This window comes from Octopus bimaculoides, chromosome 14, assembly GCF_046866305.1.
Source record: "Octopus bimaculoides isolate indiv1 chromosome 14, ASM4686630v1, whole genome shotgun sequence".
In the NCBI taxonomy this organism is placed as follows: domain Eukaryota; kingdom Metazoa; phylum Mollusca; class Cephalopoda; order Octopoda; family Octopodidae; genus Octopus; species Octopus bimaculoides.
In genome coordinates, this window is record NC_142941.1 from 8,285,474 (window position 1) to 8,305,473 (window position 20,000).

The 20,000-nt window shown below is 41.1% G+C and overlaps 1 protein-coding gene across 3 annotated transcripts in view; it reads left to right on the top strand.

The window, feature by feature from the left end:
- LOC106877941 (rhotekin) overlaps window positions 1–20,000 on the top strand; it is a 141,378-nt gene that overhangs the window by 71,891 nt on the left and 49,487 nt on the right. Inside the window, exon 1 of one of the 3 annotated variants that reach the window (XM_089362287.1) lies at window positions 16,878–17,374. The exons of the other annotated variants lie outside the window; for them this stretch is intronic. Within the exon in view, the coding sequence (XP_089218413.1) occupies window positions 17,300–17,374 (75 nt within the window). The 5' untranslated portion in view covers window positions 16,878–17,299. Of the gene's footprint in view, window positions 1–16,877; window positions 17,375–20,000 lie in introns of those variants that run through there. 3 annotated transcript variants of the gene reach the window in all.

Consider the following 20,000-nt stretch of genomic DNA (forward strand, 5'->3'; position numbering starts at 1 on the left):
ATCCTCTCTATTTCCACTTCCCATAATGTTGCTCCATTGTTTGAGCACACCCTGTTTCGCAACTGCCTGCTATCCACCCCAATCGCCCCTTTTATCCTCAGCCTCCACTCCTACTCTCCTCTCCTTCAAAAGGAACGAAAATCCCTGTGACCTTTTTGTCAGTATTTTCCTCATCTCCAAACACACTTAACCCAGTTCTTCCAAGTATTACATTATCTCGGTTGCTTTACTGGTCCCTTTGTCTTCTGTACAGCCACTTCTGTAGGTTCCGAGTCTAAAGCAGTGGTTCCCAAAGTGGGCGGTACTGCCATCCTGTGGGGCGATGCAAAGATCGGGATGGGGGCCATTGAAGTATAGTGGGGTGATAAGGGGGTGACCAAAAGGGGACGATCGATCGATGTAAAACCAACAAAATAATGGGTTAAGTTTTATTTGTGAAATAGTTGATTTGAATTTGTTACAGAGAGTGGTCTATGGTTGTGGTGGTTACTAAGAATGTGGCATGAGTGCCAAGGGGGTAGCAGCCCGAAAATGTTTGGGAACCACTGGTCTAAAGCAATCATGGACAACCCGCGGCCCGTGGGACTTTCTGAATGGCACACGGAAGAAAAATTTACCTTGATTTTTTTTTTCTTTTTAGCACTGTGGCTCGTTTGATGATAAAACGTGTCTCATGTGGCCCGCGTTTCGAAAAAGGTTGTCCGAGTCCAGTCTAGAATCAGCGTGAATAATCGGGCTAAAGCCTTTGAGTGGATTTGGTTGACGGAAACCGCAAGAAGCCCATCGTCTGTGTGAGTGTGTATGTGTGTGTGTGCCCGTGTTTGTTTCCTACCACCGCTTAACAACCGGTGTGGTTTGTTTATGTCCCCGTAACCTAGCGGTTCAGCAACAAGAGACCGGTAGAATAAGTTCCGGGTTTTAAAAACAAAATTAAGGCGCAGGAGTGGCTGTGTGGTAAGAAGCTTGCTTCCCAGTCACATGGTTCCAGGTTCAGTCCCACTGCGTGGCCCTTTGGGCAAGTGTCTTCTGCTATAGCCTCGGGCCGACCAAAGCCTTGTGAGTGGATTTGGTAGACGGAAACTGAAAGAAGCCCGTCGTATATATGTATACATATATGTGTGTGTGTGTGTTTGTGTGTCTGTGTTTGTCCCCCCCACCATCGCTTGACAACCGATGCTGGTGTGTTTATGTCCCCGTAACTTAGCGGTTCGGCAAAAAGAGACCGATAGAACAAGTACTTGGCTTACAAAGAATAAGTCCTGGGATCGATTGGCTCGACTAAAAGGCGGTGCTCCAGCATGGCCGCAGTCAAATGACTGAAACAATTAAAAGAGTAAAAGAGTATTGGGGTCGGTTCATTCGACTAAAAAGTTCTTAAAAGCGGTGCCCCAGCATGGTCGCAGTCTCGTGACTGAAATAGATAAAGGAAAAAAAAACGAATATGGATGCAGTCTTTTGTGTTTTCTCATTGTAATAAAGCGGTGAGAGGAAACCAAAATATTTTGTTTTGTCCGGGGGGGGGGGGGTGAAGTGAGTGAAGCTTATTATTTGTGGGTATTTTTATCTTCATATGTTTGTCACTGCCCTTCTCCGTTCACTCTCACCCGTAAATTCCTTATCCGTGTTTATGTTGTTACAATTAGCTATTTATATATGTGGCTTTTTAATTGCGCATAGCATTTAGTTGTATTCGGCGTGTTGTTTTTTTTTTTTTTGCAAACACTGCACATCATAGTACAGTGTGTGTCACATGTGCACTTCTTCGTGTGGAGAATGTATTTAATTGACCTAGTTATATTTTTGTCTTCATTTGTTTGCGTTGCCACAACGCATAGGCTGTGTGTGCAACGAAACTTGTTTCTCGACCACGCGGTCTTGGGTTCAGTCCTACTGCGTGGCACGTTGGGCAAGTGACTTCTGCTATAACCCTGGTCTGACCAAAGCCTTATGAGCGGATTTGGTAGACCGAAACTGAGAGAAGCTCACCATATATATATATATATATATATATATATATATATATACATACTCTCTTTTACTTGTTTCAGTCATTTGACTGCGGTCATGCTGGAGCACCGCCTTTAGTCGAGCAAATCGACCCCAGGACTTATTCTTTGTAAGCCTAGTACTTATTCTAGCGGTCTCTTTTGCCGAACAGCTAAGTTATGGAGACGTAAACACACCAACCTCGGTTGTCAAGCAATGTTGGGGGGACAAACACAGATACACACACACACACACACACACACACACATATATACATATATATGACGGGCTTCTTTCAGTTTCTATCTACCAAATCCACTCACAAGGCTTTGGTTGGCCCGAAGCTATAAATAGAAGACACTTGTCCAAGGTGTCACGCAGTCGGACTGAACCCGGAACCATGTGGTTGGTAAGCAAGCTACTTACTACAGATGTGTGTGTGTGTGTGTATGTATTTGTGTTTGTCTGTCTCCACCCACACCATTGCTTGATGACCGATGTTGGTGTGTTTACCTCCCCATAACTTAGTGGTTTGACAAAAGAGACCGATAGAATAAGTACTAGGCTTACTAAGAATAAATCCTGGGGGGTCGATTTCTTCGACTTAAAAACTCTTTAGGGCGGTGCTGCATCATGGTCGCAGTCAAATGACAGAAACAAGTAAAAGAAGAAAAGAGTATAACCCCAGTCCGACCAAAGCCTTGTGAGTGGATTTGTTAGACGGAAACTAAAAAGAAACCCGTCGCGCGCGCGTGTAGTATATCACTGTTAATGTTGAGTTTAAAGCTCTATGTAGATTATCATCATCCTGTCTTCGAGTATAGTGCTTAAGTTATTTTTATATTAAGTAGTATTACTGGTTATAGGATACATAGCAGATGTAGGGGAAACAAAATTGTGATAATCTCCAGTTTGTATCAATTGTTTCCTGCGTACGTTTCGCCGTTGTGGTTGTTTAAAACTATAGACATTTATTGGGTGTTCCTGCAATTGGATGCTCAACCACTACAGATCATCAAAGAAACACTTTATTGCATTATGTTACAGAGGTTAAATGACAGGTTAAGTACCCAGTCAAGTTCTAGGCGTGTCCAGGAAATTCGCCGGATAGGAAATGAAACATTAAGAATATTCTTCGTATGGACAATGATAAAGCGTTTTATATCAGCACTTTTTTTTTAAATGAAAAAATAAGATTTGATATGAGTATTAAATAGGAAACTCTTTATTCAATGTCAAACATTAAACAAAAAATCGATGAGGTTATTTAAAATGATTTTGTGTGTTTTGGCTGCTATTTCTAACAGGTCGAAGAACGATGTAGAGACTATAATCATTTTTGTTAAACTGAATATTTTTTTTTACATTTAATTAGATCGTGTGTGCAACATGGCTGGCTGGCTGCCAGTAAAATGGTTTAGTTTAATAGCTGCAGTTTCAATGTTATTGTTACTATTACGGTATTTCAATTAATCCTTTCATATCGGCAAATCTATAATACTAATGCGGTAAAGATTACACTAAATGCCGTGTTGGATTTTCAGTTTGTATGGAATGCGTTGTGGATTTAACCTATACGGTTTTCCATTTCCCACCTTTGACATTCGGTTAGCCAGATTTTGCGCATGAAGCGCTGAGGTTTCTTCAATCTTTACTTTCTATCATTACCAACCACATGGTTCCGGGTTGAGTCCCACTGCGTGGCACCTTGGGCAAGTGTTTTCTACTATAGCCTCGGGCCGACCAAAGCCTTGTGAGTGGATTTGGTAGACGGAAACTGAAAGAAGCCTGTCGTATATATGTATATATATATATATGTATATATATGTGTGTGTGTGTGTATGTTTGTGTGTGTCTGTTTGTCCCCCCAAAATCGCTTGACAACCGATGCTGGTGTGTTTACGTCCCCGTAACTTGGCGGTTCGGCTAAGGAGACCGATAGAATAAGTACTGGGCTTCCAAAGAATAAGTCCTGAGGTCGATTAGCTCGACTAAAAGGCGGTGCTCCAGCATGGCCACAGTCAAATGACTGAAACAAGTAAAATAGTAATATATATACACATACGGGGTGCGGTGGTTCAATTATCCGTTTGATATTTTTAATTTCGCTCATGCGCCTTGTTTTTGATTTTTGTCGACTATACAGTATGGCAGGGTCGGTTGAGCACCGTCTAGGGGGAAAACAGCACCATGACGCAATTCACTCTACCAGAAATTTAGAAACGACATGCTGTACTGCTTGGCATTCGCGCCGGAAGCTCTGATACGAACATTTCAGAGTGTTTGGGTGTTAATCTGAGAACAGTGCATGTACCGAGAGTGATAAAAATCAAACATCATGGTGTTTGGAGTGGTCACTAGTGATGGCGACTTTATGCCTCTGTTCTTCTTCCCACACGGCCTCAGACTCAACACGAAGGCCCACATCAAGTACTTGGAGAAGTCGTCGTCCTCCTCCTGCAGTGAGCTGGCATTCCTCATTCTCCAGAAGGGTTCGAAACTTTTTGTCGATGCCTGCCAAAAGTGCGTCGACCAAGAGGCTGCAGTAGACGAAGCTCTTGGATTTCAAGTCTTTCAGCCTAAAAGATCGTTGCAGCAACTTGAATTCAAGCGGACTTGAGTTAACGGAAGTTAAATGTAGCGGAAGTTAATTAGTCCGATAATGGTTTTCTAAGTTAACTTAAATGTTAAATCGTTGACGAAAATGTTAGCTGCGTTAATTAACGATTAACGGTTTGGTGCCCAGGCCTGGTACACGCACACGCGCACGCACACGCACACGCACACACACACGCACGCACACACACACGCACACACACACACACGCACACGCACGCACACGCACACGCGCACGCACACGCGCACGCACACACACACACACACAGTGTATGAGGGCGTGCCTTTGAGGGTATCGCGAGGTTCCACCTTACGAGTTCTTTTACAGCGCTTAGAAAAAACTGAAGGACTGCTGCAATAAGTGTGGGAATATGGTTGAATAAAATCATAATTAACTGATTCTCCTGTATTTTTTTTTAATTTTTTTTTTTTACCGAAAGCCAGGAACTTTTCAGCACTGCCTCGTATATGGAACGTACAAACGAGACACGGTCCCTGACCCGCCTAAAAGGGCAGTTAACTCCTAAAAAAGAACTGATTTTTGTCCGCGATGACCCGTCCAATCATTAAAAAGCGGATGTTAAAAAGCGATGATGAAAATACACGGAACACGCACGCGCGCGTACACACACACACACACGTTCACGCGCAAGCACTGAAAATTCTTGACGTCACGGAGACAGGAAGACTCGTTTTTGTTTCGTTTTTGCATATCCGTCATTGTTACCACTGATGTCAGGGGACAAGCGGGGTGGGGGGTGGGGTGAGGGACGGGTGTGAGGTGTTGATGATGGTGACGATGCCTCCCCCTCCCCGTCTTCTCCCACCAAACAATCACGTGCCAGATGAAAAAAGAACTTGACTCATAACACAGTGCTGGAGCCGGGAAGACACGACGAAGAAAGAAAACTACTTGGCACTTTTAATATTTCGAAAGATGACTTTTCCTAGATGGCATTGCCACTCTCTACTCTTAGTCTGCTGATACCACCACCCCTCTTCTCTGTCTACCTCTCTCTCCTCCTCCCCCTCTCGATGTTTTACCGTGAAATGGTGTTCCTAACACCCTCTTTCTCTCTCTCTCCAGTTTGTTATTGTTGTACAACTCCATTTCTTCCCATTTTTCTTTCTATAAATACATCTTAGTTTGGAACACGGACAATAGTCGGCTCCTTTATTATGTTTTTATTTTTTCCCCTCATTTCCATTTCGTTTTGCTTGCTCTATGTACCTTTAACCATACACCCCTTGTTAATATAATATGATATAATATAATAATATATGGCAATCTTTCGGGAAGAGTTTATGACGTCATGAGTGAGTGTATGACTTTGTCTTTTTGCTTGACAGAGCTGAACAGTCAAACACACACACACACACACATTCGCACTCGTGACTGACGTCATGTACTAATACCGAAACACTGCATACTTATAATACTATATATTCCAGAGATGTATTTACCGGGCACGTGATTTGATCTGAGAATCTGAGTTGAAACTAAAACAATTGGTTATTATATTAGCCATTCAGAAACAAACAAACTTAAACATTTATTATTTTGTGTCTAAAGAAAACGTACACACGCACACATACACACACGCACACGCCCGCGCGGACACACACACACACACACACACACACACACACACACACACACACACACACACACACGTGTGTGTGCGCGCGCGTATAGTATGTATGTATATATATATATGTATGTATGTGTGTATGTATGTATAGGCGCTGGAACGATTGTGAAGTTTGCTGTACAACCACGTTGTTTCAGGTTCAATCTCAGTTTGCAGCACCTTGGGCAAGGCTCTTTTTCTATAGCAGAAGACACTTGCTCAAGATGTCGCGCAGTGGGAAAAAACTTTGAAAAGCTTCACACTCTTAAGAGATACATAACTATCTACATTTTCCCTGGGATGCATGAAAGACATAGCCTTCGTAGTAAGTCGAAACAATTTTTCATCAATTAAAATTTTATTCTTAATCGATCCATCTATTTTCTTCGCTCTCTCTGCCTAGGAGAATCGTTGTGGGGCAGAATCCCTTAGCACTGCTTCCATAGGGTCCTATCAGTTGTTGTTGTTGTTGGCACTCCGTCGCTTACGACGTCGAGGGTTCCAGTTGATCTGGCGATCAACGGAACAACCTGCTCGTGAAATTAACGTGCAAGTGGCTGAGCACTCCACAGACACGTGTACCCTTAACGTAGTACTCGGGGATATTCAGCGTGACACAGCGGGACAAAGCTGGCCCTTTGAATTACAGGCACAGCAGAAACAGGAAGTAAGAGTGAGAGAAAGTTGTGAAAGAGTACAGCAGGGTTCGCCACCATCCCCTGCCGGAGCCTCGTGGAACTTTTAGGTGTTTTCGCTCAATAAACACTCATAACGCCCTGTCTGGGAATCGAAACCGCGATCCTATGGTCGCAAGTCCGCTGCCTTAAACACTGGGCCATTGCGCCGCCACTGTCCTATCAGAAGCAACCAACATTACACTTTCCGGCTGGATTGCCAGGCGTAACAACTGAGACCATGGATATTATCCAACCATCTTGTTCTTGGTCTATCCTATGTTTCCAGCCTGTTGGCTCTGCTTGAAGAATCCATCTTGTGATTCTTTCCTAGTCACGTCCCGAATACTGGAGCTTATGACCTCTCAGTGCGAAGTAGCAACTTGACCTGAAGAATCGCCCTGATCTCCGACCTCCGCACCTTGTCAAGAAACGCAATGGAAATAGAATTTAATTAGCGTTAACAATGAATTTTGTCTAAAACCGAACAACACCGACAAAAATAAAATTGATTAAAAAGTTAAATGGAATTTGAATTTCGGAGTTGTTTCCCTTCTTCTGCTGAAACCGAAAATTATCGTCGCTAATGTACAATATACACACACGTGTAAGGCGGCGAGCTGGCAGAGACGTTAGCACGCCGGGCGAAATGCTTAGCGGTATTTCGTCTGCCGTTACGTTCTGAGTTCAAATTCCGCCGAGGTCGACTTTGCCTTTCATCCTTTCGGAGTCGATAAATTAAGTACCAGTTACGTACTGAGGTCGATGTAATCGACTTAGTCCCTTTGTCTGTCCTTGTTTGCCCCCTCTATGTTTAGCCCTTTGTGGGTAGTAAAGAAACAAGAAACGTTAGCACGCCGGGCGAAATGCTTAGCGGTATTTCGTCTGGAAAATTATTGCTCTGCTTTACGAGCAACCACCAGGAACAAATTAACTCGTATATCGAGGTTTTACTATATTCACAAAATGAAACATGAAATTTTGAGAAAATTTTATGATATATATCAATATGTATGAATGCGCGTCGTAATCTACAGGGTGTCCACAAGGTCAGGGTACATGGAGTAAATAAAATCGTAACATAAATAATTAAATATAAGGAATAATAATTTCTTAAAGTATGTGTTAATCTCCATGTGGGTACATGGAGTAAATAAAATCATAGCATAAACAATTAAATATAAGAAATAATTTCTTAAAGTATGTGTTAATCCCTCATGTGGGTACATGGAGTAAATAAAATCATAACATAAGCAATTAAATACAAGAAATAATAATTTCTTAAAGTATGTGTTAATCCCTCATGTGGGTACATGGAGTAAATAAAATCATAACATAAGCAATTAAATACAAGAAATAATAATTTCTTAAAGTATGTGTTAATCCCCATGTACCCAGACTTTGTGGACACCCTGGATACTATCTGAAAGGCATTTGGGAAAAAATTCAATAAATATAACCATTTTGTTTTCTGAAAGTTACGAGGAAGCAAAGTCCGCTCGTGGGTCCCATTTGTGTATGTATGCCAGTGTTTGTAGTATAGCATGTCTTTCAATGTATCGAACGATGTACTGCGGTCTATTTTTGTCCTTTTACTATTTGGGAAAATCCCTTCGTACTCTTGTCAGAATAATCTTCTATAGCGCTGTGGGTAAAGGGAGGCAACTCTTTTCTATTGGTTTCAGATTTGGAGCAAATTTCGGATGAATTTGCTCAAATGCGTTGAACGTCAATTTTCTATCAGTTACATCTTTACATTGTGAGTGTACGTGTGTGTGAGTGTGTGTGTGTGTGTGTGTGTGCATGAGTGTGAGAGTGAGTGAGTGCATGTGTGAGTGTATGACTTGTTTCAGTCATTTGACTGCGGCCATGCTGGAGCACCGCCTTTAGTCGAGCAAATCAACCCCAGGGCTTATTCTTTGTAAGCCTAGTACTTATTCTATCGGTTTCTCTTTTGCCGAACCGCTAAGTTACGGGGACGTAAACACACCAGCATCGGTTGTCAAGCGATGTTGTGGGGGGGGGGGACAAACACAGACACACACACAAAAACCGGGTAACCGGCCTTATGAGCCTTAGGTCTCAACACAGTAAGGTGCGGACCAATATGTTCGGCGTCTTTTGGGTTACATTACATATACAGCAAATAAAGTGCACCAGGGGAGGCAATACATGTAAAGAAATTACTACGGAGTGAATTCCCCTGACGACTTAGGCGTGTGGGAGAGTGGATTTTGAAAAGAGGTTTTTTGCAGAATTGTTTTCTTTTTTAGGACTTTTATTGAAAAGGTTTGTTTTAAGTCTAATTCTCACAGCGTGTAATGTTAGGTACCCATAATCATTATTTTGTTATTCTCATTTATTCTTATTTCCACCTGACTAACCTCTTTTTTTTTTTTTTCCCTATTTTCAGGTAAGTCTAAGGTACTTGTATTGCAAAGCTCCTTTTATCTGGGAAGCCATTGTCATGAGTAAAAAACATTGAGCTAAAATAAGGGAAGAAATGCAAACATCTGGCGACCATCTTGACGTATGAGGTAAGTCACTCTCTGAACAAAAATATGAACAAGGTCTTTGGGTTTAAGATTTTATTTGGGACAAGCATTTTAATGGTTGGATGGTAGACACAGATAAAACAAATGCCAACAAGATATTCTAAATTATTTGGGAATACTTTTATTCTTTTAATCTTTTACTTGCTTCAGTCATTTGACTGCGGCCATGCTGGAGCACCGCCTTTTAGTCGAATCAAATTGACCCCAGGACTTATTCTTTGTAAGCCTAGTACTTATTCTATCGGGCTCTTTTGCCGAACCGCTAAGTTACGGGGGACCTAAACACACCAGCATCGGTTGTCAAGCGTTGATGGGAGGACAGACACACACACAAACATATGCACACACACACACACACACACACACACACACACATATATATGATGGGCTTCTTTCAGTTTCTGTCTACCAAATCCACTTGCAGGGTTTTGGTCGGCCCGAGGTTATAGTAGAAGACACTTGCCCAAGGTGCCACACAGTGGGACTGAACCCGGAACCATGTGGTTGGTAAGCAAGCTACGTACCACACATCCACTCCTATGCAAAAAAAAAAAAATGAAGAAAAAATCCTTTTTCTCCGTCTTGCCCTCTACGATTTTTGTTACATGTCCATGTTTTTTCTGTAGGCACCAACCAATATAACATTTCACAAAGACCATAGACTGTCTTCTTGGTCTTCTGACTTTTGAAAAAAACAAAACAAAAAAAAAAAACAAAAGTGGCTGTGGGAGGATATCTGTCTATGTGCAACTCCAGTTGTGTGTATGTGGGGGTTTATGATTTCTTTTTCTCTTGTTCTTACAGCCTCATGTGCTTGCATAATAATCAAAATGCTAACCCAAAATATCAAACGAGCAAGCAAGCACAAACGAGGCAAACCTCAGGATGTTGTTATACATAATGTTAATTTATAAGCCGGTCACAAGATGTGAAAGCAGTTTGAGATTTTGTTGCGAATGATGTTTGTGATGTGTAACTGGGTTGATAAATCAAGGCATTAAAAAAAAAAGATTCTCAAAACTCCACTGATTGTCATCATGACTTCAAGAAAGAAAGAAACCAGGATGTTATATCTTTTTTATCTTTCACTTTTTTCACTCATTGGACAGCAGCCATGCTGTGGCACGTTCAGGGTTTTAGTCAAACAAATCAACCTTGGTTTCTTTTGCCAAGCTGCTAAGTTACAGAGATGTAAACAAACCAGCACTGGTTGCCAAGTGGTGGCAGTGACATGCACACACTCAGACACACAGCCACTCACACATGCACACACACACGCGCACACGGACATTCACACATGTGTGTGTGTGCATGATGTGATCACATGAACGTATTGTTCATCTGCCTGCATCCGACTTGAATTTAATTTTTTTTTTTTTATTATTAACCTGGAAACAGTTCTCACAGCAAAAACTCTATATATTTGCTTATATGATGTAACATATCACACACACACAATGTATATATTTATTTGTGTGTGTGTGCGTTCTTGGTAAATGCTACCCAGCTGCATAAATGGTTGGGTGTGACAAGACATTATGGCTCTGACACATTCATGCTACTCTTACTACTACTACTACCACTACCACTTCTCATAGCTAATTACATCATTCCTTCTTTAAGCTGTTCTGCAGTTTCGTGCTTCCATGCATCATTATGTGTATCTGTGAGCTCGCACATTCTTGTGTGTGTGTGTGTATGCGTGGTATGTGTACTTTTCTGTGTACCCTTGTTTATATATATGTCGTTGTGTGTTTGTATGAGCTTCTATATGTGTATCGTGTATTCATTTGTGCATATGTGTTTGTGTGTGTGTAAACTTTTGTATATGTATGCTTGTGTGTTAATCTTTATATCTGTATATATGCATGTTTGTGTGTGTGTGTGTGAGCCTTTGTATATGAATATTTCATTTTGTGTGCGTGTGTGTACTCTTTTTACTCTTTTACTTGTTTCAGTCATTTGACTGTGGCCATGCTGGAGCACCGCCTTTAGTCGAGCAAATCAACCCCAGGACTTATTCTATAGCCTAGTACTTATTCTATCGGTCACTTTTTTGCTGAACCTCTAAGTTACGGGGACGTAAACACACCAGCATTGGTTGTCAAGCGATGGTGGGGGAACAAACACAGACACACAAACACACACATATATATATATACATATATATATATATATGACGGGCTTCTGTCAATTTCCGTTTACCAAATCCACTCACAAGGCTTTGGTCGGCCTGAGGCTATAGTAGAAGACATTTGCCCAAGGTGCCACGCAGTGGGACTGAACCCGGAACCATGTGGATGGTAGGCAAGCTACTTACCGTGTGTATATTATGTATGAGTGTGTCTCTATCCATGTTGGATCTCATGTATATAGATTTATGAGAGCTTTTATGTGTAATGAACAAATATGTAAACATAGTAATACACAGGTAGCTATATACATGTTTACAAAATACTAAGAAATGTTCCCACACAAGCAAATGTATACATGTTCACTTAAGCTAATAATTTGTGACACATACACACATGGGCAGTAATATGCCTACAGACTAACAAATGCACACACACACACACACACACACACTAACACACATACACTAGCACATTCGCTAACATATTCGTGCATAGACACATACCTGTGCATATACACACATGCAGATACACTAACACACACACATGCAGATACACTAACACACACACATGCAGATACACTAACACACACGCATGCAGATACACTAACACACACGCATGCAGATACACTAATACACACACACACACACACACACACACACACACACACATGCAGATACACTAACACACACACACACACACTAAAATCACTATCACAGGCACTAACACACACTTATATGCATTTACATGCACACATTCACACGCACACACACACACATACACATGAACATGCACTAACAACCACATGCCTCCTTTTGTATGTATGTGTGTATGTGTGTGTGTGTGTGTGTGTGTGTGTGTGTGTGTGTGTGTGTGTGTAAGTTAGAAAGATAAGTGAATTGATAGAATGTGAGAGAGAAAGAGAGAAGAGACGTGAAGAGAATCTAAGATTTGTAGAGAAGATACAGGATGGAGCAGACATGCAGAAATCAAGATAACGCTCTGTGTGTGTGTGTGTGTGTGTGTGTGTTTAGTCTCTTTCTTTGCGTACCTGTGCATACAAGATATCAGCTGGCAGTGCAAATGATTACGAAAAATCTGTTGGGGGAAAGTTTTTGATTTTTTATTCCTGATATCTTGATAGTTTGATAAGAAAGATTACGTATTTCTGGGTTTAGCTTTTTAGGTCTGCATGATGGATGTTGATGTTTCTACTCTCTCGGCTCCAATCCAATGAGTAGTAGTAGATCAAGGTTTTAGGAGAGATATAGTTGCACTTTGTGCCATAATATATCAGTGAGGGTGATGGTGTTTCCGTGACAGTTTAACTCTAAGTGATTGAGACCTTTCGTGATTGAGACCTTTCGTGATTGAGACCTTTCGTGATTGAGACCTTTCGTGATTGAGACCTTTCGTGATTGAGACCTTTCGTGATTGAGACCTTTCGTGATTGAGACCTTTCGTGATTGAGACCTTTCGTGATTGAGACCTTTCGTGATTGAGACCTTTCGTGATTGAGACCTTTCGTGATTGAGACCTTTCGTGATTGAGACCTTTCGTGATTGAGACCTTTCGTGATTGAGACCTTTTGTGATTGAGACCTTTCGTGATTGAGACCTTTCGTGATTGAGACCTTTCGTGATTGAGACCTTTCGACCTCGGCGGAATTTGAACTCAGAACGTAGAGACAGACGAAATACCGCTAAGCATTTTGCCTGGCGTGCTAACGTTTCTGCCAGTTCGCCGCCCTTATGTATGTGTATATTTCTGCATGCATGTGAATGTTTTTGTGTGTTTGCCTGCAACACCAAAAAAATACCATTGCCAAAGCAGTCAGCCATGCCATATTATCAGCGTCGAAACAGCTGTGCCCAGTTGGCTCACTCATTCCATTGCTTGTTTTGGGTCTGGTCTGAAGGGGACATATATGCTAAACAATAACTTAACAACAAGCAGGTAGTTTGTTCTGGTATGTTTGGCATACAGTCTCTGTTCTCTTGTACAGCAGCAGTGTAAAGAAATGAGTTGCAGCTGCATGCATTTACTGCACTGTTGCACTTTAAAACATCATTAAAAAGGGAAGAAAAGGAAAAAAAACTCCTGGTCATTTGACATTTCTCTCTCTGTCTGGTGATGAAATTTTTGAGTGATTTTTTTTTTGCTTTGTATTTTCTTTCTCCTGAATCTTTTTCTTTTTCTTCTTACTTACCACTCCCCACCATCACCAAAGTCTCACTGTCATTCTACCCTCCCCCCCACCTCCCCCACACCCTGGACCCTTACTTCCATTTCTATTATCAATCTCAACCACCATTTCTGTCACGAAGAAGATTGTCATTGAGGACAGGGTGGGGGGGAAATCATAGACATACAAAATTCTTGGGTTGTCATGGTGAAAAGGGGTTAAAAACATGCACCCCCCCCATGCACTTCTCTGACATTTCCTCTTTTTCTTTGATTTTTACTCCCTCTCTCTCTCTCTCTCTCCCTCTCTTTCTCTCTGCAACTTTTACTCTCAATTTCCTAATTTTATTTTCTCTCTCTCTCCGATTTTTATACTTTACCCCCAAATTTCACTGTATCCGTCTGTCTGTCTCTCTTTCCCTCTTCTTTCTCTCATCCCTCTCTCTCTCTCTCTCTCTCTCTCTTTCTCTCTCTCCTCTCTTTCACCCTCTCTCTCTCTGTTTCTGTCTATCTGCTGTCTCTCTCCTGTCTGTCTCTGTCTGTCTGTCTGTCTGTCTGTCTGTCTGTCTGTCTGTCTTTTTCTCTCTCTCTCCATCTCTGTTTTCTGTTTCTCCTCTACCTCTCCCCTCTGTCTCTCTGTCTCTCTGTCTCTCTCTGTCTCTCTCTGTCTCTCTCTGTCTCTCTGTCTCTCTGTCTCTCTCTGTCTCTCTGTCTCTCTCTGTCTCTCTGTCTCTCTCTGTCTCTCTGTCTCTCTCTGTCTCTCTGTCTCTCTCTGTCTCTCTGTCTCTCTCTGCCTCTCTTCTCTCTCTGCCTCTCTTCTCTCTCTGCCTCTCTTCTCTCTCTCTCTCTCCCCTGTCTCTCTCCCCCGTCTCTCTCCCCTGTCTCTCTCCCCCCTCCCCTGTCTCAAATCCCCCCTCCCCCATTCTTTCTTTTTCCAGCTGGGGTAGCCATGTCTCTCCTCTACTGCAAGACACTCTATTCAGTTGAGTGGGGTCTTGTCTTGCGACTTGCTTGTGGCCTTGGTGGTGATGATGCCATGTAAAAAGCACCAAGTGCACTCTGTACAGTGGTTGGTCTTTGGAAGGGTCTCCAGCTGTAAAAGCCAAACCAATGCAGACGGAAGAGTTTTGTACAGGCTTCTGGCTTGCTGACACCTGTACAACTGTTCAACTCATGCCCGTATGAAGAATGGGTGTTAAATGGCGATGTATTCTTTTATTCTTTTGTTTCAGTCATTTGACTGTGGCCATGCTGGAGCACCGCCTTTAATGGAACAAATCGACCCCACAACTTATTCTTTGTAAGCCTAGTACTTATTCTATTGGTTCTCTTGCCGAACCGCTAAGTGACGGGGACGTAAACACACCAGTATCGGTTGTTAAGCTATGTTGGGGGGACAAACACAGACACACACACACACACACACACACACACACATATATACACACACACATATACACACACGATGGGCTTCTTTCAGTTTCCGTCTCCCAAATCCTCACAAATCCATTCACAAGGCTTTGGTCGGCCCGAGGCTATAGTAGAAGACACTTGCTGAAGGTGCCACGCAGTGGAGCTGAACCCGGAACCATGTGGTTGGTGAGCAAGCTACTTAATACACAGCAGTGTATGTTTTTTACACACACACACACACACACACACATATATGCTTTCTCATATATACACAACTGTGTGTGCATGCGCACATATAAGAGTGTATACATGTGTACAGTTTTTTGCTTAAGAGTGTGTATATGTGAATGAGTTTAAAGTTGGATGTGTTAGTGAGGGAAGAGATAAGAAAGGGATTATAGCAGATAAGTCAGGGGACAGAAGGTGGTGATGGTTGGGTTAGAGAGAGAGAAAGAGTGAGCGGGGGGGGGGGTTATGATGGGGGTAGCTAGAGGGATAAACATTAGTGTATGGAAAGTTGCTGAGAGATTGAGAGAGAAAGAGAATGAAATAGATAGGTTAGAGTGAGTGAGTGAGGACTGCTGGTAGCTTGTAAGATTGCTGAGGATAGCAAGTACTGTGTAAACCATCTTTTTTTCCTTCTTTTTTTTCTTTTTTTTTTTTTTCAGTCTATTTCTGTGTTTGCTACTACTCCCTCCTCCTTGTCGGATACGTGGTGGTGATGGTAAGAGTAGACCACAGAATGGTTAGCTGGTGGCAGTGGTGCAGGTGGAATTACCCAACCTTGGTATGAAAGTCTGGCAGTCATCCTAGTTGTAGAAACAGAAGCACTACTACTACTACTGCTACTACTGCTGCTGCTACTGCTTCTACTAAATGATAGTTTTGCTGCTTTGGATAGAAGTTGTTTTAGAGCTTTTTCATCTGTATCTTCCTTCAATCAGTTTCTGCAAAAGTTTTACTTAATCTATAGTATTTTATCTTATTTTATTTTTGAAATATAAGTTTTGATGAAGCCAAGGTTTTTCTGGTTTTGATGTGGCTTCATCATTTTATGTGACTATACGTAGATAAGATTGTATATAGTTAAGGTTCTCATTCTCTCTCCCTCCCTCTGTCTGTTTGTCTGTCTCTCTTGTGTACATTTGGTAAATTATATAGTTGAAACACTCTAAGATTACATTGTCTGTGTGTGTATAAGCTAGTATATTATGTATAATTCTAGTAAGACAAGTTATATGTATATATAACACTCACTTCACACTCTCTCCCCCTTCTCTTTGTTTACAGATATACATACATCATACTATATATATATATATATATATATATATATATATATATATATCAACTTTAAATAGAGCTCAAAACTGATCCATTGAAAATACTTTATAATAATAATAAGAATAATAATTATAATAAAAATTTTTGGTATAAAAAAATATATTTAAACACATACACACACACACACATATATACACATATACACACACACACACACACACACACACACACACACACATACACACACACACACACACACACACACGTGTGTGTGTGTGTATTTGTGTGGTAGTTTCATATAGCACATGTATCTTTCTGTTTACCTATCTTCATACTAAAATAAGCTTATAACCTGTTCATACATGCACACACACATACACATACACACAGTGTGTGTCTGTGTTATGTATGTCTATTAAAAAGAAAAAAAAAAAAAAAATGAACTAGAAAAGACATAAAAAAGACCCCCCCCCCCCACGAACCGAACCAGACAAAGACCTAACAAAAAGCCCACAAATTACTCACTCACTCTCTGTTGCGCTTTTAGGAGTTTCCCCTAATTGCTTGCAGCCCTCAGTCAGTATAAAAACTACAGGCCCAGGCTTTCAGTAACAGTGGTGGCGGTGGCAGTGCTAACAGTAGTGGTAGTAGTCAGAGCAGCAGTGTGGTGGCAATAGTTGTAATAGTAGTAGTAGTAGTAGCGGCTGTGGTGGTGGTGGTGGTGGTGGTAGTATTAATAGTGTTGGTAGTGGTTATTGTCAGCTGCATTTAGTTGTGTGTGTCTGTGGTGACTGGCATGCTATATAGCTTTTTCCCTGGCCAGCATGGCATCACCGGGGAGCATTATTCACGAGGATATGTCTCTGTTTTACTACAGGCAGCTGGCTTCTAACCTTCGGGTAAGTTTTCTTCCTTCTTGGAGCTCTGGATCTAATTAACACACCCTTGAATAAGTACACACATTTTTTATTCTCTCTCTCTCTCACTCTCTCTCTCACTCTCTCTCACTCTCTCTCACTCTCTCTCTCTCTCTCTCTCTCTCTCTCTCTCTCTCTCTCTCACATAAATTTGGTTGTGTAAACTGGAGAGAAAGTATTCAAATACATGTCGTGGTTTATTTATTACTTTGAAATAACTACTATGTTTTCCATTTGTGTGTGTGTGTGTGTGTGTTTACACATACTATATATATATATATATATATATATATATATATATACATACACACACACGTGTGTGTGTGTGGTTTGCTCACCTAGGCAGTTGGGTGGTGGTATCATTCAAATGCTATAAAAACAATGAGGAAATGCATTGTGGCCACCTGTGGATATAACAACATCCAATAGTTTGGTCAATACAATGACACTATATATATATATATATATATATATATATATATATATATGTATATATATAGAGGCGCAGGGGTGGCTGTGTGGCAAGTAGTTTGCTTACCAACCACACGGTACCGGTTTCATTCCCACTATGTGGCACCTTGGGTAAGTGTCTTCTACTGTAGCCTCAGGATGACCAAGGCCTTGTGAGTGGATTTGGTAGACGGAAACTGAAAGAAGCCTGTCGTATATATGTATATAATATATATATGTATGTGTGTGTATATGTTTGTGTGTCTGTGTTTGTTCCCCCAACATCGCTTGACAACCGATGCCAGTGTGTTTAGGTCCCCGTAACTTAGCGGTTTGGCAAAAGAGACCGATAGAAGAAGTACTAGGCTTACAAAGAATAAGTCCTGGGGTCGATGTACTCGACTAAAGGCGGTGCTCCAGCATGGCCACAGTCAAATGACTGAAACAAGTAAGAGTATATATATTCACACACGCACACGCACACGCACACGCACGCACGCACACACACGCACACACGCACACACACAGTGTAATGTTTATTCTTTTGTCAAGTTGCATATGAAAACAATTTATCATTAAACTGAAATACTCAACATTTTTGTTTTAACTGAATGCATGTTTATTAAACTTTTTTACATGAAGAGAGGTCACTGTAACTTTCAATTTCTGACCTGCTGACCTTTGTCGGACGGTCTAATGAAGACTAACTGGCTGAAACTTCGAAGTTACTATCACCCATCTTCATATACACACACAAACACACACACACACACACATAATATTTTTTCTTTATTTTCACTATAATCTTTCTTTTTCTGGTTCTTAACAAAATTTAAATCCATCTTTTTGTATATATTTTTCTATAAGCAAGTGTCTTTTGCGTCCCTCAACTCTCTCACCTTGCATCGTTTACCTACCTGTGGATATTGTTTCTTTGTTCTCAAAAACTATTTTTGGTTGGGTCTGTTGTAAATTGTGTTGAAAGTTAAGTTTCTTTGTGGTGATATCAATAGTAGAGGTGTTGAAAGAACAGGTGTCTGGATAGTGTTCTGTTTATTAAGACTGTTTACAAGTGTGTACGTGTGCATGCCTATATAGTACCAGGCCCATATTTTCTAAGACTATTTTTCAACTACTCTTCTGTCTCTACAAATCTCAGGTGAGATTCCACAATGAAATGTTGCTCTGCATTTGAGACAGCGATTCTGTTACAAGCGCCTAAGATCAGTGGCCCCTAACCTGTTTTGCTCCATGGACTGGTTTCATGTTAGATAATTTTTTCTTCAATAGACGCAGGAGTGGCTGTGTGGTAAGTAGCTTGCTTACCAACCACAAGGTTCTGGGTTCATTCCCACTGCGTGGCACCTTGGGCAAGTGTCTTCTACTATAGCCTCGGACCGACCAAAGCCTTGTGAGTGGATTTGGTAGACAGAAACTGAAAGAAGCCCGTCGTATATATGTATATATATATGTGTGTGTGTGTGTGTGTGTCTGTGTTTGTGTGTCTGTGTTTGTCCCCCCACCATCGCTTGACAATCGATGGTGGTGTGTTTACGTCCCCGTAACTTAGCGGTTCGGCAAAAGAGACCGATAGAATAAGTACTGGGCTTACAAAGAATAAGTCCTGGAGGTTGATTTGCTTGACTAAAAGGCGGTGCTCCAGCATGGCTGCAGTCAAATGACTGAAAAGAGTAAATGAGACATATGGACAGATATTGGAGTTTCACGTGCAGAACAAAATACAATAAAATACATAACATCTAATTTCGTTAGTAACATGTATAATGCACATCTGAAATTAGGCAGAGCATTAATTGTAGAAAATAACGTAATGTAGAATAACGAGTAAATCATGGGCTACAATATATTGTCCATATTAAAGATAATCAAACCTGTATAATACATGGAGGGTAATAAATATAATTATTTTGTTTTTCACTGTTATTATTGGAATTTGTATTTTAATCTTCATACCCTCAATAATAACTTTCATCATGTACATTTTTCAACAATACCTCCAATTGGAACAAAAGAATATTCGTTTATACAAACTGAAATGTTATGAAGTTTATTAAAATGCTGTCATTTATTGATAGCTCAGATAGTCTTGTTACATATATAATGCAAAAAAATAGAACCCCCCCCCCCTGCAAGCTGC